The sequence below is a fragment of the Salvelinus fontinalis genome, chromosome 13, assembly GCF_029448725.1.
Source record: "Salvelinus fontinalis isolate EN_2023a chromosome 13, ASM2944872v1, whole genome shotgun sequence".
NCBI lineage: Eukaryota > Metazoa > Chordata > Actinopteri > Salmoniformes > Salmonidae > Salvelinus > Salvelinus fontinalis.
The window spans coordinates 15,324,531-15,349,022 of NC_074677.1; the positions used below are offsets into that span (position 1 = coordinate 15,324,531).

The 24,492-nt window shown below is 44.1% G+C and overlaps 1 protein-coding gene across 3 annotated transcripts in view; it reads left to right on the forward strand.

The window, feature by feature from the left end:
• The window catches only part of LOC129868154 (CMP-N-acetylneuraminate-beta-galactosamide-alpha-2,3-sialyltransferase 4-like), a 47,852-nt gene that overhangs the window by 14,917 nt on the left and 8,443 nt on the right, over positions 1-24,492 (forward strand). For 2 of the 3 annotated variants that reach the window (XR_008761725.1, XR_008761724.1), the window contains 8 exons: positions 6,240-6,314; positions 6,936-7,033; positions 7,441-7,504; positions 7,719-7,814; positions 7,938-8,127; positions 9,735-9,878; positions 20,456-20,608; positions 21,063-21,180. Coding sequence is in view for 1 of the 3 variants with exons in the window: in XM_055941850.1 (XP_055797825.1) it covers positions 6,240-6,314; positions 6,936-7,033; positions 7,441-7,504; positions 7,719-7,814; positions 7,938-8,127; positions 9,735-9,878; positions 20,456-20,608; positions 21,063-21,152 (910 nt within the window). In the remaining 2 variants the exon portion in view is untranslated. Of the gene's footprint in view, positions 1-6,239; positions 6,315-6,935; positions 7,034-7,440; positions 7,505-7,718; positions 7,815-7,937; positions 8,128-9,734; positions 9,879-20,455; positions 20,609-21,062; positions 24,456-24,492 lie in introns of those variants that run through there. The other variant, XM_055941850.1, reaches the window with a different exon arrangement.

The window sequence follows — 24,492 nt, forward strand, 5'->3', positions numbered from 1 at the left end:
ACACACCTCCATGCTTTGTAAGGGGTAATTGACCAAGAAGGGGAGTGATGGAGTGCTGCATCAGATGATCTGGAGTCCACATTCCTCCGGCCTAAAACCAATTGAGATGGTTTGGGATTAGTTGGATCGCAGAGTGAAGAAAATGCAGCCAACAAGTGCTCAGCATATGTGGAAACTCCTTGTTGGAAGTAGTGCCAAGTGAAGCTGGATGAGAGAATGCCAAGAGTGTGCAAAGCTGTCATCAAGGCAAAGGGTGGCTACTTTGGAGAATCTAAAAAATAAAGGAAAACTCTTGAATGAGTAGGTGTGTCCAAACTTTTGACTGGTACTGTAGTTCTACCTGGAACCAAAAATAGTTTTACTATGGGGACAGATGAAGAACCCTTTTGAAACCCTGAGTGTTGCATAACCTTGGGCAAAGTGGTGTGTGGTATCCCAGGAGGTCTACCCTGGATGGTAATAGAGGGGAGGTACGTGAGTCGACATTGGCTCCCTCTGCTGGGAATACGGGAGCTGGGCACCCCGACACGGACAGCTAAGTGGAGGTAATTAGAGGAAAGTGCCAACCAGCCGTTGAGGCTAAATAAAAGGAGCACGATGGCACACCGTGGGAGAAAAGGGAGAGAGACGGGCACCAGTTAAGAGAGAGAAGGAAGACCGAGCAAAACCTAAGTTATTTCTTTGATATATTTATTGTGAGCGGACCAAGTAATTGGGCGCCACTCTAAAGCGGGAAGGTGGAACAAACGAGTCAGGAGTAGGTTTTCTTGATTGAACAAAGTTCTATATTGAGGGCATTTGGACAACACAAACACTCCAACAGAATCAACGAAACTCTCCAAAGGAATAAAACATATATCTTCTTCTCCAGAGCAAAACAGGAACACAATACGATTGTCTTTAAATTACAACAAAAAGTCATGACATTGTCACCGTCTTAATGGTTCTTCCTAGATAGCTCCTCTGTCTCGGTGGCCATCTTCCAGAGATAGTTCCCCTTCTTGCTGGTTCCATACTCTCTCTTATAGGGGAAGGAGAATATCTCATTAGTAGTGTCAGCTGTGCTTAATTGCCTCTGGTTCACCTGTCTCCCATGCCTTGTTGGGCTACCATCCGTGAGCTCAGCCTGCCCTCTGGTGGTCCTTCCACATACCTTCCCCCTCAGGACCGAACCGGAGGGTCGGGCGCCAGACGCACCGTCTTGGTCGCGTCGGGACAGCGCGTCTGCATTCCCGTTCCTCGATCCGGCCCTGTGGATGACATGGAAAGAGAATGGTTGTAAAGACAAAAACCATCTGGCTATTCTGTTGTTATTGTTCCTCTTACCAGCCATCCACGTGAGGGGCGCATGGTCCGTAACTAAAGCAAACCTCCGACCCAGTAGGTAGTACCGGAGATAATCGAGAGCCCACTTAATGGCTAAGGCCTCTTTCTCTACGGTAGCATACCTCTGTTCCCGATCGCTGAGCTTCCTACTTATGAAGAGAATCGGCTTCTCTGCTTCGCCTTTACCCTGAGCTAGTACGGCCCCGAGCCCTGTATCCGAGGCGTCGACCTGCACAATGAACTCTTGTGAGAAGTCCGGAGCCTGTAGGACGGGATCAGAACACAGGCCATCTTTTAGCGATTGAAAGGCCTCTTCCGTCTCGTCGTTCCACTCTACCTGGTTTGGCAAGTTTTTCTTGATGAGGTTTGTGAGGGGATTGGCAATGGTTGCATATCCCGGGATAAAACGGCGATAATATCCCGTTATCCCTAAGAAGGCCCGAACGTCCCGCTTGGTCCGGGGTCGCGGCCAGTCTCGAATTGCCCTGGTCTTCTCTGCCTGTGGGCGTATTTTCCCATTCCCCACGGTGTACCCCAGGTATTCCGCTTCGGACAGACCCAGGCAGCATTTATTTGGATTGGCCGTCAACCCTGTGGCTTCCAAACTCACGAGCACCGCCCGTAATCGCAGGAGGTGACTATCCCAGTCCTCGCTGTGGATAACCACATCGTCTATGTACGCCGCTGCATACTCTTGATGGGGCCGTAGAATGGCATCCATGAGGCGTTGGAAAGTTGCAGCGGCACCATGCAGTCCGAAGGGCATCCTCACATACTGGAAAAGCCCCTCTGGTGTGGCAAAGGCAGTCTTTGGGCGATCCTCCGGAGCCACCGGCACTTGCCAATATCCCTTCGTCAAATCCAGGGTGGTGATGAACTTGGCCTTTCCTAAGCGCTCCAAGAGTTCATCCACGCGGGGCATGGGATACGCATCGAATGTAGAGATGGCATTCACGGCCCTAAAATCGTTGCAGAGCCTCATACTACCATCGGATTTGGGGACCAGGACTATGGGACTGGACCACTCACTCGTCGATGGCTCGATCACACCCATCCTCAACATCTCCCTTACCTCGTTCTTAGCGATGACTCGGCGAGCCTCAGGAATCCTGTAAGGGCGGATATGCACCTTCTGGCCGGGTTCAGTGTGGATATGGTGGAACAGGACATCTGTTTGTCCTGGGAATGGAGAGAATATTCGACCGAAGTTCATAATCAGCTTGTCTAGCTGTCTTGACTGCTCCGGCAGGAGAGTTTGACCACGGCGCACCGGTGGTAGAGCCTCCTTTTTTTCTTTTCCCTCCAGGGCCATCAAAGCCACCTCCTCCTCTCTTCCATGGTACGGCTTTAACAGGTTTATGTGATAGAGTTGGACCTTCTTCCTTCTATCAGGTTGCTTGATGAGGTAATTGACCGGTGAGACCCTTTTCATTACCTCGTAGGGTCCCCTCCACTGTGCCAGCAAGCGATGTTCGGCCGTGGGCACGAGCACCATCACTTTCTCTCCCACAGTGAACTCACGGGGGGTCGCGGACTTATCATAGGCCCGGCCTTGGGTCCTTTGTGCCTTCTCCATATGTTCCTTGACTATGGGCCACACTGCTGACAGGCGGTCTCTCATCAAGGTAATATGTTCTATTGTGGATTGAAAGGGGCATGGTTGGGTCTCCCAGGTCTCCTTGGCTAAGTCGAGGATCCCTCGACAGGGTCTGCCATAGAGCAATTCAAACGGAGAGAATCCAGTGGATGCTTGGGGTACTTCTCGCAGGGCAAACATTAAGTGTGGGAGAAGCATGTCCCAGTTTTTCCCGTCTCGGGACACCACTCTTCTCAACATGCTTTTAATCGTTTTGTTCAAGCGTTCACACAACCCGTCTGTTTGAGGGTGGAATATGCTTGTACGTATTTGTTGAACCTGATACAACCGACACAGGTCCTTCATCAACCGCGACATGAATGGGGTTCCCTGATCAGTTAAGATCGTCTTGGGGAGGCCCACCCGAGAGAACATCATGAATAATTCCTTGGCAATTCCCTTTGACGACATATTACGCAGGGGTATGGCCTCCGGGAACTTGGTAGCGTAATCTATGACCACTAGGATGTACTCGTGTCCTCTGGCGGATTTTGGGAGGGGTCCTACGAGGTCCATAGCTATGCGTTCAAAGGGAGTCTCTATAATGGGGAGAGGAATCAAAGGGTTACGCAGGTGTGGCCGTGGAGCTGTACGCTGACATTGATCACACGTCCTACAATACCTGGCCACATCCCGGGTGACCCGGGGCCAATAGAATCTCTGCATGATTCTGTCAATAGTCTTGTCTCGTGCCAGGTGTCCTCCTAGGACGTGGGAATGGGCTAACTGTAGAACTGTATCCCTGTATGGTCTAGGCACCATTAGTAATTCCAGGTTTCCCCCCCTTCGTCGTACGACCCAGTATAAGAGACCCCGCCTGATTGCATAGTAAGGAAGAGGGGGCTCACCTGATCCGTCGACGTTCCTCCCGTCGATCACCTTCACCTTCCTCATGGCCTCCCTTAGGTCTGGGTCTCTATGCTGCGAGGTGCCGAACTGTCCCTTTAATTCCTGGGGCAGATCAACCTCGGTAGAGGGATGTGGAGGATGTTCCCCATCCCCCTCAGGGGTGACCGATGAGAACCCCTTCCAGGTTCCCTCCTCGGATGGAGCTTCAAATATATCCCTTAGCGTCTGGTTGCTCCTTCCTTCCTGTGTAGTGTATAACCCTTCACAAGTGTCTTCATCGGTGGTTTCCTGGAATATCTGTCGTAAACGTTGGGTTGCTATTTCTTCCTCTGCTGCAGAGGACGAGGACGTAGCTACGTCTCCTTGTAGGACTACTACCTCGGGCTTGGATTTTCTCTTCTTTCCTGTCCCCCTTCTTTCCACGCATAACGTCATCTGCCGAAGCTCCTTATATAAGGGACAGTCTCTCCCGATCAATAATGGTACCTTCAGCTGGGGCACTTTCCCTGCCCTGACTGTACACCTTCCTTTTGGAGTGAGAATCGGCAGATTCACAGTGGGGTAATAGTGGGTGTCTCCATGGATACAGGATACGGCTACTTTGTCTGGTAGCAGTGTTGCGGAGGTCACCAGCCGCTCCTCTACTAACGTAACCATACTTCCCGAGTCGAGGATGGCTACCACATCTTGTCCTTCGACTTGAACTGGAATCTCTGGGGCTGGAGCTATTTCTGCTAACCAACAGTGTTGATCCTGCCCCCTCAAACCGAGAGGTGTGGGGGTGGGCAGTGATGACTCTGTGACCATGGGCTCGTCCTTGCTAGGACATTGTGGGGCATAATGGTTGGGAGACTGACATTTATAACACCAACCCTGCTGTGTGGGGGATGATTTCTCCCACCTCCGGAGGGGGTTTGGACGTTTCGGTGGCGGACGCGCCGGCGTGAGTCGGGGTACGGGATCGGAAGAATCCTTCCGTTCCTCCTTGTCACTTTTTAACAACTCCCCTGTAGACCGATATGTTTCCACCGCTTGTGCTATGTCGTCGGCTGACAACGGGTTGGCTTGCCCCACAACCCTTTTTAAGTCACTGGGTAATTCCCTCAATATCTTGTCCACTACAAGAGTCTCTATCACCTGTCCTACTCCCTTTTCAGGTTCTAGCCACTGTTTCGTCAGTCGTATTAATGCAAAAATCTGGGAACGGACGGGTTTGTCAGCTGTGTAGGTCCATTGATGGAACTTTACGGCCCTATCTCTGGCAGTCAGCTGGTACCGGGATAGGATCTCGGTTTTTAGTCGCCCATAGTCTGCAGCTTCGCGGGCATCCAGGTCAAAATAGGCTTCCTGAGCCACCCCGGTCAAAAGAGGTGCTAATGCGCTCGCCCATTCTGTGGGCGGCCACTCTTCCAAGGTGGCCGTCCTTTCGAAGGTCATGAGGAAGGCCTCAATATCATCCTCCTTGGAGAGACGAGGTAAGATGGCATGAGCAGCCGCTCTTGGCTTAACTCTAGGTTCTTCTCGCCGGCTCAGCTGTTGTTGCAGGAGTTCTATGGTTGTATGCTGTGCCGCGATCAATTGTTGTAGTAGGGCGTTATCCATCGTTCTTGAAAGGTTCCTCCTGGTCTACTGGAAGAATCTTGATTTACTCACTTATCCTTGTGTCACTCGTCCACCTAATGCCCACATTCTCCACCAATGTGAGCGGACCAAGTAATTGGGCGCCACTCTAAAGCGGGAAGGTGGAACAAACGAGTCAGGAGTAGGTTTTCTTGATTGAACAAAGTTCTATATTGAGGGCATTTGGACAACACAAACACTCCAACAGAATCAACGAAACTCTCCAAAGGAATAAAACATATATCTTCTTCTCCAGAGCAAAACAGGAACACAATACGATTGTCTTTAAATTACAACAAAAAGTCATGACATTGTCACCGTCTTAATGGTTCTTCCTAGATAGCTCCTCTGTCTCGGTGGCCATCTTCCAGAGATAGTTCCCCTTCTTGCTGGTTCCATACTCTCTCTTATAGGGGAAGGAGAATATCTCATTAGTAGTGTCAGCTGTGCTTAATTGCCTCTGGTTCACCTGTCTCCCATGCCTTGTTGGGCTACCATCCGTGAGCTCAGCCTGCCCTCTGGTGGTCCTTCCACATTATTTTCTGTCTAAGTAAAGTTGGTTTTGCGGACTTAAGCCTCTCTGTCTCTGTGTCAATCTCTGCACGCTCAACCCAACACCCCACAGAAATGACCACAGGTGGCTAATTTCTACCACAGGTATCCACAGTAGAAACCGACGTTATGTCCCCAGCGGTTGGTTCCCAGTTGAGACCTTTAACCATCCCAGAGACCACATACTGTGTGTTTCAGTTGAGTTTCTATTTCAACTGTGTGTTTCTGTTGAGTTTCCATGTTCTGTGTTTTTCAGTAGCGAAGGGGCTTTCAGTAAGGCCCTCTGTGACAGCTGGAATATCTCTCAGAAGTGGGAGAGACTCAACTTCAAGTGAGTAATAAAGTCTACTTGATGAGAAACATGGAGGAGTTTTGTTTTTACTCTTTCTTTCACTCTCATTCTTTATCCCTTTCTTCCTCTCTCACCCTCCCCTGCAGATAAGTTTAAACTTTTCTTTCTCAACTACCAAATATTTGGGTCATAGGCTCTATTTGAAAAGTTAATGTAAATATAGCATAGAAGGAAAAGAAATACATCTGTAACTTTGGTAGTGACAACAATATCACAAATGGCCATTCAAAACAAAAAAAACAACATTTGCATGTTTGTCTTCTGTTTTTCTAACTTTGGTTTCTTGGAAATGTGACCAGTTAGGTGTCATGTTTTGCCATGGTAACAGAAGTTTTTTATTTTTTCCGACCGTTAACAAACGAGTTTGGTTTTGCAATGATACAATGAGTTTGGGTTTGTTTCTCAACACAAGTGTAATTCTTAACACATCAGGCTTCGAAGAAAGTATATAACATCAAACTTCCTTCCACAATCATAGTATTTTAAGTGAGTATGTAAGTCTATGCCACATTGATGGCATTTAAGTAAGTCTATGCCACATTGATTTAATATTTCTTATCAGCAGGTGTATGTATTTCTACCTGTGTTTTATCCTACCAGTGTGAGCAGGAATGCTCAACTTTTCTTGAAGCTGGAGGATTTCTTCTGGCGACGCTACTTGTCCACGTTAGCCTTGCCTTATGGTGTTAAGGGCAGTGGTATGTTGTCAACATCCTTCACTTCAAAGGGTATTTCCAGTGGTGGCTGGTGGAAGTTTAAATAGAATGGCAGGCTTATTGTAATGGCTGGCATGGAATTCATTGAACGGTATCAAACACGTGTTTGACACCATTCCATTCAATCCATTTCTATGAGCCGCCCTCCCCTTCACCAGCCTCCTCTGGGTACTTCATACAAAATGCATATTCTGTTAAAGGTGCTTTTCAGTGTGTTTTTATTTGAATTATGCTTTTGGATTAGACTAGTGCATGTTATTCTAATGACAGTGTTATTACTAACATGTAATAGCAAGCATCAATGTTACTAGTGTTATCTGCATTAACCATGTCTGTCTCATGTTTACATTTCTTGTGTGAGATGCTTAAGTTAATTTTCTGTTTTCCAGAGCTTTTTCTCGTGAAAGCATTGGCAGCCATGGCTAGCTATGACATGCCTGAGAGGATAAAACAGTTAGGTCAAAGTATATCTCACCCCTGACAATGACGCTACTGTAGAAATCAGTCATTTTTTGCATAAGATTACAATCTAGTTTATGAATCTATTGAAGTTAAAATTTTATTCAGCCGACAGTTGACACATTCCTGATGGACAATTCATTTTTTTTAAAGGTCTACCATGATACCTTGGTTGAGCTGTACTGTTTTGTCCTCTTCCTGCCCTCAGTTTGCCTTGCAAAACCTGCATGGTGGTTGGAAATGGGTTCGCGATCAAGAACACCTCGTTAGGAAGTGCCATTAACAAGTATGACATAGTGATCAGGTAAGAGACTGAGTGCTTTATGTCTTGCTATGTCACATTTATTTCACATTCTGTCATGGTTATAACAGCAGTATGCAGGCTGTGTGACTATGGTTCATGCAATGTCTTATTGGTCATACCCAGGTTGAACGATGCCCCAGTTCGGGGGTATGAGGCCGACGTGGGGAACAAGACTACCATGCGCCTCTTCTACCCTGAGTCGGCTTCCTACAACCCCAGCATCCACAATGACCCTGACACCCTCATGGTCCTTGTACCTTTCAAGCAGCAGGACGTGCGCTGGCTCAAAGAGATCCTGTACAATGAGAAGAGGGTACTATACTGGATGTGATATTTTCAACACAAAGACACAAAGACAGGGATGCCCATTACTCCCCATCTACCTTTAAGAAAATATATGATGAGATGAAGTAAGGTTTTAAAGTCTTGCAACTTTAAAACTGATTACAGGACATACAGTATAATATATTAGGTAAAGAACAAAATGGAGGACAGGGGATTATACAACTAATTACTGATCACACACACTCTCTCTCTTTCTAGTTAGTCTAGTCTAGTCTCTTTCTGTTTCATTCACACACACACACATCCACACACTCTTCTCTCCCCAATGCCACATTAAAACACCTAATTCATTTAAACATGATCACCCTCACCTGCTGGAACATTGTATTTTCCACCCTATCTCCCTACCCTGAGGCTCTGTTAGTAGGTGGTGTTGGAGCAGTGTCTAATAATAATGTTGAAAGGAACGGCCTTGGGGTGTAGGGACATGCCACCCTCATTTACACAGTAGTCTAATTCTAAGAGGGACGAGAAGGCACGTGTGATCAACCAATGACTGGGCAGGAGTTAATACTTAGATCTAGGCTCTGTTGTAATTTCCACGCTAGTTTAGCACATAGTGCCGTGAAAAAGTATTTGCCCCCTTTCTGATTTTCAAAATTTCTTATTTTTCATACTGAATGTTATTAGATCTTCAACCAAAACCTAATATTAGATAAAGGGAACCTGAGTTTGCAAATAACCCCAAAAAATGATACTTATTTTATTTATTTAAAAGTTATCCAACACCCAATTCAACTACAGGAAGAATTTGGTTGCAGTCATTGCAGCTAAAGGTGGCACAACCAGTTAATAAGAGTAAGGGGGCAATAACTTTTTCACACCGGGGAATTGGGTGTTGCATAACTTTGCTAATGAAAGAAATAAATTAAGTGTAATTTGTTTTGTTATTTGTAAACTCAGATTGCTTTTATCTAATATTAGGTTTTGGTTGAAGATCTGATAATAGTCAATATCAAAAATAGAGAAAATCAGAAAGGGGGCAAATACTTTTTTACGGCACTGTAAAATTAAGCAATGTATTGGGAATGTATCCTAAGCAAACCTGGGTTCAAATACAATTTTACGTTTTTCAAAAACTTTTAGTGTTTGGTATAGTCTGCCTGCATTCCTAGATGGGTAGGCTTTGCACTTTTGCAACAATTCCATTGCGCCTTGCTAGCTCAATCAAACCGAGCGAAAGTATTTGAAATGATTTAAAATAGTACTTGAACCCAGGTCTGATTCTAAGTAGTGTGCTGGTGTGGATATTGGCCCTACTATGTAGTGTGCTGGTGTGGATATTGGCCCTACTATGTAGTGTGCTGGTGTGGATATTGGCCCTACTATGTAGTGTGCTGGTGTGGAACATAGCCCTACTGGTGAAGCTGTTTTAACCAGGGGCCGTATTTATCAAGCGTCTCAGAGTAGGCGTGCTGATCTAGGATCAGTTTTGCCTTCATAATGAATAAGAATAGATGGACAAGGGGACCTGATCCTAGATCAGCACACTTAATCTGAGACGCTTGATACATACGGACCACCCAGGGCTCTTTCTAACTAGACTCACTCTATTCACCCGATCTGTGGCTTCAGATCAGAAAGGGCTTCTGGAAACCCCCTCCTGAGATCTGGTTGGGTAAAACCAGCCACATCCGAATCCTGGACCCCTACTTCCTGCAGCAAACGGCCAGCCGCATGCTCCGCTTGCCTCTCAACACACCTCCAAAGACCAACCAGGTGAGAGCTGCTCAGAATAGCTGCTCACCCTAACAGAAATGTACATGTTTAAAGTGTGTTGGAAGTACAATTATTACATTTTGGCAAATGCTATTGTAACACAGTTGTTAAATGCATTCCACCATGTCTTTCACAGACATGAAAAGCAAGTTTGTAGAAAAAATGGTAGTGTAATATGTTGGCGTTCTGGCCATTTAACCACCATTTCAATCTTGTTCTTGTAATTTGAGTCACTTTTAAGATTTTAGTGGTTATATTTAGGGAGCTTCTTGGAACGGTTTGAAAATGTCTGAAGCTTGCAGACAAGTTACTGTAGTGATAAGAAGGCTATGAATGTCGCCACTTCCGCTTTGTTTGGGTGTGAAAATAATTGCTTTTCAGAAAATCACCAGTCAAAACTCTCTCCCATCACCACAGTCAATAAGGGGTCAAGAGAGTTTAGGGTCAAGATAAATCTTCAATGAATGTCTGTGTAGTAATCTATAATTATTCAACGTCGTTGTATCAATATTAGTGGTCACACGAAGTAGATAAACTATTATGTAATGGGGAAGATGGTATTAGGGCTGTTTTAATGTCCATGCAGTTTCATGAGTGACTATGGTTTCAAAGAAAACATTGGATTAATTTGAAACTATAAGTATTACTTTGGAGCCTTGGCTGTTCACGGCAAAGCTAAGAATGTCATTACTTAGAATGTCATTGGCAAAAATCACACATTGACGTATTTATTTTTGTCTGACCTTGGAGTTTTCCCACTCCTCCTTTCTTAAGGTGCCCTCCTCTTCTTCCTCTGTGCGTAGGGGTTCAATTCAGCCCTGAGTGAAAAGTCCAGACTCTTACAATGGTGCTTTGTTCCCACTCTCACTGTTAAAGGGCTCTTCAAGTTCAAACTGTGGCATACCTTGGCTCTCAAAGGATGGGCTGGAAGCTTAAAACAACTCTTTTGAAATGGAAATGTGTGACAAAAGAGGAATTATGGAGTGAATGTTCAAGGTTATGGTGATGCCCGTGAGATGATGTGGTTTATTTTGTCGCCGGGTACTTCTCTCAGGTTTTTACTGAACCTGACTGGTTATCCACCCTGAATAAGTATGTATCTAGGCACCAGACCTAGGTTCAAATAGTATTTGTTTGAATAATTTAATAATTTAAGCGTGCGGTAATGTGTGTTTGTAGACGATCACTAGTTTAATCCCAGGGACTCTGCCCTCTCTGTCATCGGTCCTGAAACTAGGGCTTGGTTTGAATACTTTCTAAATCAATTTTTTTATTTAACCTTTATTTAACTAGGCAGGTCAGTTAAGAACAAATTCTTATTTTACGATGACGGCCTACCCCGGCCAAACACTCCCCTAACTCGGACGATGCTGGGCTAATTGTGTGCCGCCCTATGGGACTCCCGATCACGGCCGGTTGTGATCTCGGAATCAAACCAGGGTCTGTAGTGACGCCTTTAGCACTGATATGCAGTGCCTTAGATCGCTGCGCACTCAGGAGCCTAATACAGCCTTCCTTCCTGTCTTCCTTGAAGTAATCAAGTCAAATTGTATTTGTCACATGCGCCGAATACAACAGGTTACAGTGAAATGCTTACGTATAAGGCCTTAACCAACAATGCAGTTTTAAGAAAATACCTTAAAAAAAAGCAAGATAAGAATAACAAATAATTAAAGAGCAGTAGTAAATAACAATAGCAGGGCTATATACAGGGGGTACCAGTACAGAGTCAATGTGCAGGGGCACCAGTGTCGAGGTAGTTGAGGTAATATGTACATGTAGGTTTAGTTATTAAGGTGACTATGCATAGATACTAACAGAGAGTAGCAGCAGCGTACGGGGGGGGGGGGGGGGCAATGCAAATAGTCTGGGTAGCCATTTGATTAGCTGTTCAGGATTCTTATGTCTTGAGGGTAGAAGCTGTTTAGAAGCCTCTTGAACCTAGAATTGGCGCTCTCGTACCGCTTGCCGGATTGGTGAAAGGTATGTTATGGGACCTTTGCTTTCAACTATACAATCACATACTGATCAATGACTAACTCAAAGAAGGGAAGACAGGAGGATGCGTTTTCTGTGTGGGCCAGTGGTTTTGCTACTGACCCCACTGCACTGGTGCCAGAGTTGGCATGGGTTTGAATTCACCCACTGCCCTTTGGCTCTATCTTTCCTGTCTTCTCTCTACTGTTCTATCTGTTCAATATAAAAAAAATAGTAGAGCTTAGCCTGTGTCTTGTAAACTTGATTAAATTATTTAATGACTGTGACATGGCCGATCTTGATGAGGTCACTTTAGGGAATGGCGCTCCTCCCATTCGTCACACCTAGGAGTTGGGTCACTGATGCTATCCTTCCTCTTTCGTCTCCTTTCTCTGGAAGGAGTGACTAAGAAAACAAACCTTGTTTTGTAAGGGAAATGACTGAATGGGTGGAGAGTCATCTATGTTGTCGAAACCTACAGACCTTGGTGTCTGAACTTTGGTCCTTGGGGTTACTAGTTTTCCTTTGTAACCAATGAGTTAGATGGTAACAATGAGTTAGACCCTTCAGTGTTGTGATGCAAAAATATTGGCCAAATGTATTGCTCATAGACTAAAAAAGGTATTTCTGGACGTTATTCATCACAATCAGACGGGATTCTTAGAGGGAAGATATATTGGAGACAACATTAGACAACTACTACAAATAATGGAAAACTATGAGAATGCAGGTAAACCATGTATAACTGTTATAGCAGATCTTGAGAAAGCATTTGATACAATATGTCTAGAATCTGTTTAAGTGCCTGTTTTTTTTCAACTTAAGATGGGTACAAGTATTGTTCAAAAACCTTTTATGTAAAATAATAAATAAGTTTCTTCTCTGAGAACACCTTTCCATTTACGAGAAGATTACCCTGATTAATTTTCTATTACATACATGACCACATGACCAAAGGTATGTGGACACCTGCTTGTCGAACAGCTCATTCCAAAATCATGGGCATTAATATGGAGTTGGTCCCACAATTGCTGCTATAACAGCCTCCACTCTTCTGGAAAGATTTCCACTAGCTGTTGGACATTGCTGCTGGGACTTACTTCCATTCCGCCACGAGTATTAGTGAGGTCGGGCACTGATATTAGGCCTTGCTCGCAGTCAGCGTTCCAATTCATCGTAAAGGTGTTCAATGGGGTTGAGGTCAGGGCTCTGTGCAGGCCAGTCAAGTTCTTCCACACCAATCTCAACAAACCATTTATGTAGGTGTAACAGATGTAATGTAACAGGGTTGGTTATGTTTCCACTTGCCTCTAAAGAAATGTGTATTTGATGTTCAAGCATTCTTATTGGTTAGTTCAACTCTGATGACAATAAAGGGTGTTGTGATTGGCCCCGCTTGCAGATAGGGGGAGATCGCGAACGTCAGGTCTTCCCAGTATGAAAATGTGATGCAAGGGATTTTGCCATCGACAGCCATCAACACTGTTAAGCCCTGCACAACTAACGTGCTGTTTCCCATTTAACAACAGCAACAGAAATAAATGATGCTCAACTGGGACTACTGGCCGAAGTTATTTATTTTGAGAACACAACGCATGGAGAGTACATTATACATCTGTTACACTGGTGCCGTGACCCGGATGACCTCGCTTTGTGCATGGGGACATTATCATGCTGAAACAGGAAAGGTCCTTCCCCAAACTGTTGCCACAAAGTTGGAAGCACAGAATCATCTAGAATGTAATTGTAGCGTTAAGGTTTCCCTTTACTGGAACTATGGGGCCTAGCCCGAACAATGAAAAGCAGCCCCAGACCATTATTCCTCCTCCACCAAACTTTCCCGTTGGCACTATGCATTTGGGTATATAGCGTTCTCCTGGCCTTGCATCCTCCAAACCCAGATTCATCCATCGGACTGACAGATGGTGAAGTGTGATTCATCACTCCAGAGAACGCGTTTCCACTGCTCCAGAGTCCAATGGCGCCGAGCTTTACACCACTCCAGCCGACGCTTGGCATTGCACATGGTGATCTTAGGATTGTGTACGGCTGCTCGGCCATGGAAACCCATTTCATGAAGCTCCTGACAAGCAGTTATTGTGCTGATGTTGCTTCCAGAGGCAGTTTGGAACTCGGTAGTGAATGTTTTAACCGAGAACAGACCCTTTTGTTTCTCCCTACGTGTTTCAGCACAGTCCTTTTCTGTGAGCTTGTGTGACCTACCACTTCGCCGCTGTTGCTCCTAGACATTTCCACTTCACAATAACAGCACTTACAGTTGACAGGGGCAGCTCTAGCAGGGTAGAAATTTTCCAAACTGACTTGTTGGAAAGGTGGCATCCTATGACAGGTGGTTCGTAGTTTTTTTTTGTTTTCTATTCAATGCCATTATAGAATCCCTTGACTTAGGACTTAACTTGCAGTTTCTATGCCTTCCACTACTTTTGTATATATAGTGTATTTATTCATTGCTCTACCGATTCCAGGAGAATCCTTTTTCAAATCATGCGAAGAAAAACTTAACTTTACACAAGCATATTTGAGTTTGGAGGTTTAAAACAATTCAATATTAAGGCATAAAACCTCTCCCTTAAAGCCTCCATTTTACTGAAATTGTATCTAAATCCAAACTGTTTTTCTAGCAAGCTACTAAGAGAGCCCCATCCTATGTTTAAGAGTGGACTCTGCCTTTTTGCAGATTAATACCTTGACAATGGGTCCCTCTTTAAAACTTCTCTAGGGTAGGGGGCAGCATTCGGAATTTTGGATGAAATGCATGCCCAAATTAAACGACATGTTTCTCGGGCCCAGAAGATATCATATGCATATAACTGGTAGATTTGGATAGAAAACACTCTAAAGTTTCCAAAACTGTTACAATAGTGTCTGTGAGTTTAACAGAACTGATTTGGCAGGTGAAAACCTGAGAAATCCATTCAGGAAGGAGTTTTTCTTTTTGGTTTGTAGTTTTCTATTCAATGCCATTACAGTATCCCTTGACTTAGGACTCAACTTGCAGTTTCTATGCCTTCCACTAGATGTCAACAGTCTTAAGAAAGTGTTTCAGTCTTGTATTTTGAAAAATGAGGAAGTAAGAGCAGTCTGAATGAGTGGACCCTAAAGTTTCACAGAGCTTTTTCTTGCGCACAACCGAGAGAGTGCGTTTCTTGTTTACGTTTTATATTGACAAAGTTATTGTCCGGTTGAAATCGTATCGATTATTTAGGCTAAAAACAACCTGAGGTTTGAATATTAACATCGTTTGACATGTTTCTATGAACTTTACGGATACAATTTGGATTTTTTTGCCTTCCTGTTTTGACTGCGTTTGAGCCTGTGGATTACTGAAGAAAACGCGCAAACAAAACTGAGGTTTTTGGGTATAAAGAGACTTTATCGAACAAGAGGAACATTTATTGAGTAAATTAATGTCTGCTGAGTGCAACCATATGAATATCATCAAAGGTAAGGGATTAATTTTATCTTTATTTCTAAATTGTGTAACTGTTCTATCTGGCTGGCTACTGTTTGTAGTGATTTGTCTTGTGGGCTATGTTCTCATAATCGTAATGTATGCTTTCGCCGTAAAGCATTTTAAAAATCTGACACCGTGGTTGGATTAACAAGAAGTTAATCTTTAAACCTATGTAAAATATGTTTTGTTTTCTGAATTTTTATAATGAGTATTTCTGTATTTGAATTTAGCGCCCAGCAGTTTCACTGGCTGTTGAAGAGGTGGGACGCTACCGTCTCACGTGCACAAGAGAGGTTAAAGTATCTTCCTTTTTAAATTAAGTCTTACAGAGTTGGCTACAATTTCATTTTCATCCTCCAGAAAAGGAAGATCAAATAATGTCTAAAGTCCACAATGTACTGATAGAGAAGAAAAAAATATTTGAAAAACTACAAGAAGTGTATAATATTTATGAAGGACATTGTAAACAAGAACGGTAACATTGTCACACAAGCAATTAACAACAGTGTATGGAGGTGTATGCTCAATACAAAATTAGACAATGACTTAAATAAGAAATTAAAGAATTGGTCTGTCTGCCACCCATTCAATCAAATGTATTTGTTAAGCCTTTTTTACATCAGCAGATGTCACAAAGTGCTATACAGGAAGCCAGCCTAAAACCCCAAACGGCAAGAAATGCAGATGTAGAAGCAAGATGGCTAGGAAAAACTCCCTAGAAAGGCAGGAACCTGGAAGGATGCTTGAGCGGAACCAGGCTCTGAGGGGTGGCCAGTCCTCTTCTGGCTGTGTCGGGTTGAGATTATAACAGAACATGGCCAAGATGTTCAAACGTTCATAGATGACCAGCAGGGTCAAATAATAATAATAATAATAATAATAATCACAGAGGTTGTGGAGGGTGTAACAGGTCAGCGCCTCAGGAGTAAATGTCAGTTGGCTTTTCATAGCCGAGCAGTCAGAGTTAGCGCGCACAGGTGCGGTAGAGAGAGTCGAAAACAGCCGGTCCGGGACAAGGTAGCACGTCTGGTGAACAGGTCAGGGTTCCATAGCCGCAGGCAGAACAGTTGAAACTGGAGCCGCAGCACAACCAGGTGGACTGGGGACAGCAAGGAGTCATCAGGCCAGGTAGTCCTGAGGCTTGGTCCTAGGGCTCAGGTTCTCCGGGAGGAGAGGGAGAGAGTAAGAAAGAAAGAGAGAAATAGAGAGCATACTTAAATTCACACAGGACACCGGATAAGACAGGAGAAATACTCCAGATATAACAGACTGACCCTAGCCCCCCGACACAAACTATTGCAACATAAATACTGGAGGCTGGGAGGGGTCAGGAAACACTGTGGCCCCGTCCAACGATACCCCTGGACAGGCCCAACCAGGCAGGATATAACCCCACCCACTTTGCCAAAGCACAGCCCCCACACCACTAGAGGGATATCTTCAAACCACCAACCAGCACCACCATTGAACCATAAATGGCTTAAAATGATTACTATAAATTCACCAAAAATGATCAGTTTGGCTTAAAGTCAACATTTTTGATAGCAATACCGTTCTTGATTTCCCAATACCTTGGCATCGGGTCTATGAACTGACGTACAGTATAAAACAAACAATCCGTTTGTTTCAATTTAAACCTATTATATAAAATACTTGCTACAAAAATAATGCTCAATATATAAGGCATTGAACAGTCAGTCTTGTGCAGTCTTTGCAATGAGGAAACAGTCAATAGAACATATTTTATGGTACTGTCCATCGGTGGCTCGCTTTTGGAGTCAGGTCCAGGAATGGTTGTTATGTCAAAATATCAGGGTTTAGATGGACCTGCAAACATTGTTAGGGGATCTGAAAAACCACGATCAGTCAATGGGAAATATCATTATACTCTGGGGTAAAGTATTTATTTTTAGGACAATATCAGTAGAAATGTAATAAATAGGGAGGTTCTGGACCCTCATAAGACATCATAGTAAAATGGAGGGATGTATTGCAAAAGGAAATAGCATTATACTTGGAAAGATGGGTTAATCTGTGGACATCGGAGGGATTGAGTTAAATTGGTGGATTGGCCACTGTGGGATTAAATCCAGCACTTGAAGAAAGAGAAAATTAGGAATATACGTATAAGTATTTAACTACAGGTACCGTAGCTGTGATCGAAAATAGCTGTAAGTAGCAGTAAAAGTATTGTTGTCCGTTAGTTTACTCCAATCAGGATAAGGATGGTAGGGTAATTGGGAAAAAGTATAAGGAAAATTAAAATAAGGGGAATTAGAAATTATGCAAAACAATTATTCATAGAACCTACAATATATATGCAATATTAAAGCTGATCTACCAACCCCCCCCCCCCCCCCCCCCAAAAAAATAACATTTGTTAGATGGTACCAAACGAGTTAGGTGACAATGATTTAGATGGTAACAGTGAGTTAGATGGTAACTCATATGCATTAACATCGAACGGCCCCCGTGATATGCAACTTTTCAGGGAAGTTAGAAACCAATATGCACAGGCAGTTAGAAAAGCCAAGGCTAGCTTTTTCAAGCAGAAATTTGCTTCCTGCAACACAAACTCAAAAAAGTTCTGGGACACTAAAGTCCATGGAGAATAAGAACACCTCCTCCCAGCTGCCCACTGCACTGAGGATAGGAAACTCTGTCACCACCGATAAATCCACTATAATTGAGAATTTCAATAAGCATTATTCTACGGCTGGCCATGCTTTCCACCTGGCTACCCCTACCCCGGTCAACAGCACTGCACCCCCCACAGCAACTCGCCCAAGCCTTCCCCGTTTCTCCTTCTCCCAAATCCAGTCAGCTGGTGTTCTGACAGAGCTGCAAAATCTGTACCCCTAAAAATCAGCTAGACAATCTGGACCCTTTCTGGACCCTTTCTTTCTAAAATGATCTGCCGAAATTGTTGCAACCCCTATTACTAGCCTGTTCAACCTCTCTTTCGAGTCGTCTGAGATTCCCAAAGATTAGAAAGCAGCTGCGGTCATCCCCATCTTCAAAGGGGGGGACACTCTTGACCCAAACTGCTACAGACCTATATCTATCCTACCCTTCCTTTCTAAGGTCTTCGAAAGCCAAGTCAACAAACAGATTACCGACCATTTCGAATCCCACCGCACCTTCTCCGCTATGCAATCTGGTTTCAGAGCTGGTCATGGGTGCACCTCAGCCACGCTCAAGGTCCTAAATGATATCTTAACCGCTATCGATAAGAAACAATACTGTGCAGCCGTATTCATTGACCTGGCCAAGGCTTTCGACTCTGTCAATCACCACATCCTCATCGGCAGACTCGATAGCCTTGGTTTCTCAAATGATTGCCTCCCCTGGTTCACCAACTACTTCTCTGATAGAGTTCAGTGTGTCAAATCGGAGGGCCTGTTTTCTGGGCCTCTGGCAGTCTCTATGGGGGATGCCACCGGGTTCAATTAATGGGCCGACTCTCTTCTCTGTATACATCAATGATGTCGCTCTTGCTGCTGGTGGGTCTCTGATCCACCGCTACGCAGACGACACCATTCTCTATACTTCTGGCCCTTCTTTGGTCACTGTGTTAACAACCCTCCAGACGAGCTTCAATGCCATACAACTCTCCTTCCATGGCCTCCAACTGCTCTTAAATAGAAGTAAAACTAAATGCATGCTCTTCAATCGATCGCTGCCTGCACCTGTCCGCCCGTCCAGCATCACTACTCTGGACGGTTCTGACTTAGAATATGTGGACAACTACAAATACCTAGGTGTCTGGTTAGAATGTAAACTCTCCTTCCAGACTCACACCAAACATCTCCAATCCAAAGTTTAATCTATAATTGGCTTCCTATTTCGCAACAAAGCATCCTTCACTCATGCTGCCAAACATACCATCATAAAACTGACCATCCTACCGATCCTCGACTTCGGCGATGTCATTTACAAAATAGCCTCCAACACCCTACTCAATAAATTGGATGCAGTCTATCACAGTGCCATCCATTTTGTCACCAAAGCCCCATATTCTACCCAGCACTGCGACCTGTACGCTCTCGTTGACTGTCCCTCGCTTCATACTCATCGCCAAACCCACTGGCTCCAGGTCATCTACAAGACCCTGCTAGGGGCCTGCTGGCCGCCTCTCCTTCCAGTTCTCTGCTGCGAAGGACTGGAACGAACTACAAAAATCTCTGAAACTGGAAACACTTATCTCCCTCACTAGCTTTAAGCACCAGCTGTCAGAGCAGCTCACAGATTACTGCACGTGTACATAGCCCATCTATAATTTAGCCCAAACAACTACCTCTTCCCCTACTTTATTTATTTATTTGTTTTGCTCCTTTGCAACCCATTATTTCTATTTCTACTTTGCACATTCTTCCACTGCAAATCTACCATTCCAGTGTTTTACTTGCTATATTGTATTTACTTCGCCACCATGGCCTTTTTTGCCTTTACCTCCCGTATCTCACCTCATTTGCTCACATTGTATATAGACTTATGTTTCTACTGTATTATTGACTATATGTTTGTTTTATTCCATGTGTAACTCTGTGTTGTTGTATGTGTCAATTCTTTGCTTTATCTTGGCCAGGTTGCAATTGTAAATGAGAACTTGTTCTCAACTTGCCTACCTGGTTAAATAAAGGTGAAATAAATAAAATAAATATGGTACTGTATAGTAAGGTATGTACACTATGGTCCATTTTAAGTGTAGTTCTGGACTAAAAAGTATTTTCAATGGGGAATTTTTTAAATCCAGGACTAGCCTTCACCTGTGTGTGTGAAACCGGCCGTAAGTATGTACAGTGTTTAGGCATTATGGCTCAGTTGGTAGACTATGGCGCTTGCAATGCCAGGATTGTGGATTCGATACCCGGGGCCACCCATATGTAAAATGTGACTGTAAATCACTTTGGATAAAAGCGTTTCTAAATGGCATGTCTTATTATTATTATTATATTAAAACTGATGTTGTAGTGATGGAGAAGACGTTTTTCATTGTAATTTTTACACACTAGTGCTGCCACCTCCTGGTGAAATATAATATAATGTGTCTCTTACGCTTGTCCAGTGCTGCCACCTCCTGGTGAAATAAAATATAATGTGTCTCTTACGCTTGTCCTCACAGATCCCAGCGCATCCTACAACTGGCATTCTGGCCATCTACGTGGCCCTTAACTACTGTGACGTGATCCACATCGCTGGATTTGGCTACCCAGAGTCTAAAGACCTGAAGCACCCCATTCACTACTATGGCTATGACACCATGAAGTCTATGAAGGTGAGGGAGGAAATTGAAATGGGGTGCGTCCCAACAATATCTACATTCTTCTGAAGTGTACACTCATTCACTACTTCCCACAAATCTAAAAGCATTGGATTGGTGGAGGCATGGGCCAGAGGGAGTTTCCACCACATTCTATAAACCAGTCATTTCCTTTCAAATCAGTGAAAGCAAGTGAAAGAGAGTACACTTTGGGAGGACGGAAAGGTAATTGGGATGTAGCCCTTGAACTATCAACAATCTGTTGTCTTGTCTAAAACACTATGCAAAGTCACATATGAATAACATTGAATATGATATGTGGATATGTGGAGACACATCAAATTAAATGTATTGATACAGAGGAGTGACTTTGGTGTTCTGCTGTCATGAACAATTTCAAACCACTTTGCATGGTGTGTTAACATATTTTAAAATCAATAGATTTTTAAATTTCTCCTCTTCCTGACAGAATTCGTACCACAACCTGTCCCATGAGGTGAAAGCTCTGAAGCGACTAGAGGACTCTGGTGCTGTTGTATACCTACACCCTCACTCCTGACCAATGCAACACTAAGAGTAGTGCACAAGTAAATGATACAATTATATATAATATATTATAAACTGGGTGGTTCGAGCCCTGAATGCTGATAGGCTGACAGCCGTGGTATAACATTCGCATACATTTCCATATGGGTGGCCCCAGCGGGAATCAAACCCACGATCCAGACTACTGTACCAACTGAGCTACACAGGAAGACAGTTGGGACACTGAAAAAGGACTTCCCTTGCCTACACGCCTTTATCACAATCTGATAAACATCCAGTGTGTTTTAGGGATTAACATGGGTATCCGGGATCTCGGGACTGTCCCAGGAGAACTCTTCACACAGTAGCGGTGGGTGGGGAAAATCACTTGGGAAGCCAAGGCAGGAGAAAAAAGCCATATTACATAGTCGGAAGTTTACATACACCTTAGCCAAATACATTTAAACTCAGTTTTTCACAATTCCTGATATTTAATCTGAGTAAAAGTTCCCTGTTTTAGGTCAGTTAGGATCACCACTTAATTTTAAGAATGTGAAATGTTAGAATAATAGGAGAGAAAATGATTTATTTCAGCGGGTCAGAGGTTTACATACGCTCAATTAGTATTTGGTAGCATTGCCTTGAAATTGTTTAACTTGGGTCAAACGTTTTGGGTAGCCTTCCACAAGCTTCCCACAATAAGTTGGGTGAATTTTGGCCCATTCCTCCTGACAGAGCTGGGGTAACTGAGTCAGGTTTGTAGGCCTTCTTGCTCGCATACGCTTTTTCAGTTCTGCCCACAAATTTTCTATAGGATTGAGGTCAGGGCTTTGTGATGGCCACTCCAATTCTGTGACTTTGTTGTCCTTAAGCCATTTTGCCACAACTTTGGAAGTATACTTGGGGTCATTGTCCATTTGGAAGATCCATTTGTGACCAAGATTTAACTTCCTGACTAATGTCTTGAGATGTTGCTTCAAAATATCCACATAATTTTCCATTCTGATGATGCCATCTATTTTGTGAAGTGCACCAGTCCCTCCTGCAGCAAAGCACCCCCCCCCCTCTTTCATCTCTAGGAGACAGAATGCGTCTCCTTCCTGAGTGGTATGACGGCTGCATGGTCCCATGGTGTTTATACTTGCATACTATTGTTTGTACAGTTGAACGTGGTACCTTCAGGTGTTTGGAAATTGCTCCCAAGGATAAACCAGACTTGTGGAGGTCTACAATTCTTTTTCTGATGTCTTGGCTGATTTCTTTTGATTTTCCCATGAGGTCAAGCAAAGAGGCACTGAGTTTGAAGGTAGGCCTTGAAATACATCCACAGGTACAGTTCCAATTGACTCATTATGTCAATTAGCCTATCAGAAGCTTCTAAAGCCATGATATAATTTTCTGTAATTTTCCAAGCTGTTTAAAGGCACAGTCAACTTAGTGTATGTAAACTTCTGACCCACTGGAATTGTGATACAATGAATTATAAGTGAAATAATCTGTCTGTAAACGATTGTTGGAAAAATGTCTTGTGTCATGCACAAAGTAGATTTCCTAACCGACTTGCCAAAACTATAGTTTGTGAACAAGAAATTTGTGGATTGGTTGAAAAACGAGTTTTAATGACTCCAACCTAAGTGTATGTAAACTTCCGACTTGTGTGTTGTTGTAATTGCGGTGTTGTCTCTAAATACTGCCAGAGCCCTGCAAAATGACCTCCAGCAGGCCACAAATGTGCATGTGTCAGCATATGGTCTCACAAGGGGTCTGAGGATCTCATCTCGGTACCTAATGGCAGTCAGGCTACCTCTGGCGAGCAAATGGAGGGCTGTGCGGCCCCACAAAGAAATGCCACCCCACACCATGACTGACCCACCGCCAAACCGGTTATGCTGGAGGATGTTGCAGGCAGCAGAACGTTCTCCACGGCGTCTCCAGACTCTGTTACGTCTGTCCCATGTGCTCAGTGTGAACCTGCTTTCATCTGTGAAGAGCACAGGGCGCAAGTGGCGAATTTGCCAATCTTGGTGTTCTCTGGCAAAAGCCAAACGTCCTGCACGGTGTTGGGCTGTAAGCACAACCCCCCCCCTGTGGACCTCGGGCCCTCATACCACTCTCATGGAGTCTGTTTCTGACCGTTTGAGCAGACACATGCACATTTGTGGCCTGCTGGAGGTCATTTTGCAGGGCTCTGGCAGTGCACCTCCTTGCACAAAGGCGGAGGTAGCGGTCCTGCTGCTGGGTTGTTGCCCTCCTACGGCCTCCTCCATGTCTCCTGATGTACTGGCCTGTCTCCTGGTAGCACCTCCATGCTCTGGACGCTACGCTGACAGACACAACAAACCTTTTTGCCACAGCTCGCATTGATGTGCCATCCTGGATGAGCTGCACTACCTGAGCCACTTGTGTGGGTTGTAGACTCCGTCTCATGCTACCACTAGAGTGAAAGCACCGCCAGCATTCAAAAGTGACCAAAACATCAGCCAGGAAGCATAGGAACTGAGAAGTGGTGTGTGGTCACCACCTGCAGAACCATTCCTTTTTGGGCGGTGTCTTACTAATTGCCTATAATTTCCACCTTTTGTCTATTCCATTTGCACAAAAGCATGTGACATTTATTGTCAATCAGTGTTGCTTCCTAAGTGGACAGTTTGATTTCACAGAAGTGTGATTGACTTGGAGTTACATTGTGTTGTTTAAGTGTTCCCTTTATTTTTTTGAGCAGTGTATAACTTTTTTGTAAAAACTCAACTCGTCGTGTTTGGAGGACAAAGAATGCTGAGCTGCATCCAAAGAACACCATACCTACTGTGAAGCATGGGGTTGGAAACATCATGCTTTGGGGCTGTTTTTCTGCAAAGGGACCAGGACGACTGATCCGTGTAAAGGAAAGAATGAATGGGGCAATGTATCGTGAGATTTTGAGTGAAAACCTCCTTCCATCAGCAAGGGCATTGAAGATGAAACGTGGATGGGTCTTTCAGCATGACAATGATCCCAAACACACCGCACGGGCAACGAAGGAGTGGCTTCGTAAGAAGCATTTCAAGGTCCTGGAGTTGCCTAGCCAGTCTCCAGATCTCAACCCCATAGAAAATCTTTGGAGGGAGTTGAAAGTCCGTGTTGCCCAGGAACAGCCCCAAAACATTACTACTCTAGAAGAGATCTGTATGGAGGAATGGGCCGAAATACCAGCAACAGTGTGTGAAAACCTTGTTATATACCTTGCCAACAAAGGGTATATAACAAAGTATTGAGAAACTTTTGTTATTGACCAAATACTTATTTTCCACCATAATTTGCAAATAAATTCATAAAAAATCCTACAATGTGATTTTCTGGATTTCTTTTCTTCTCATTTTGTCTGTCATAGGTGA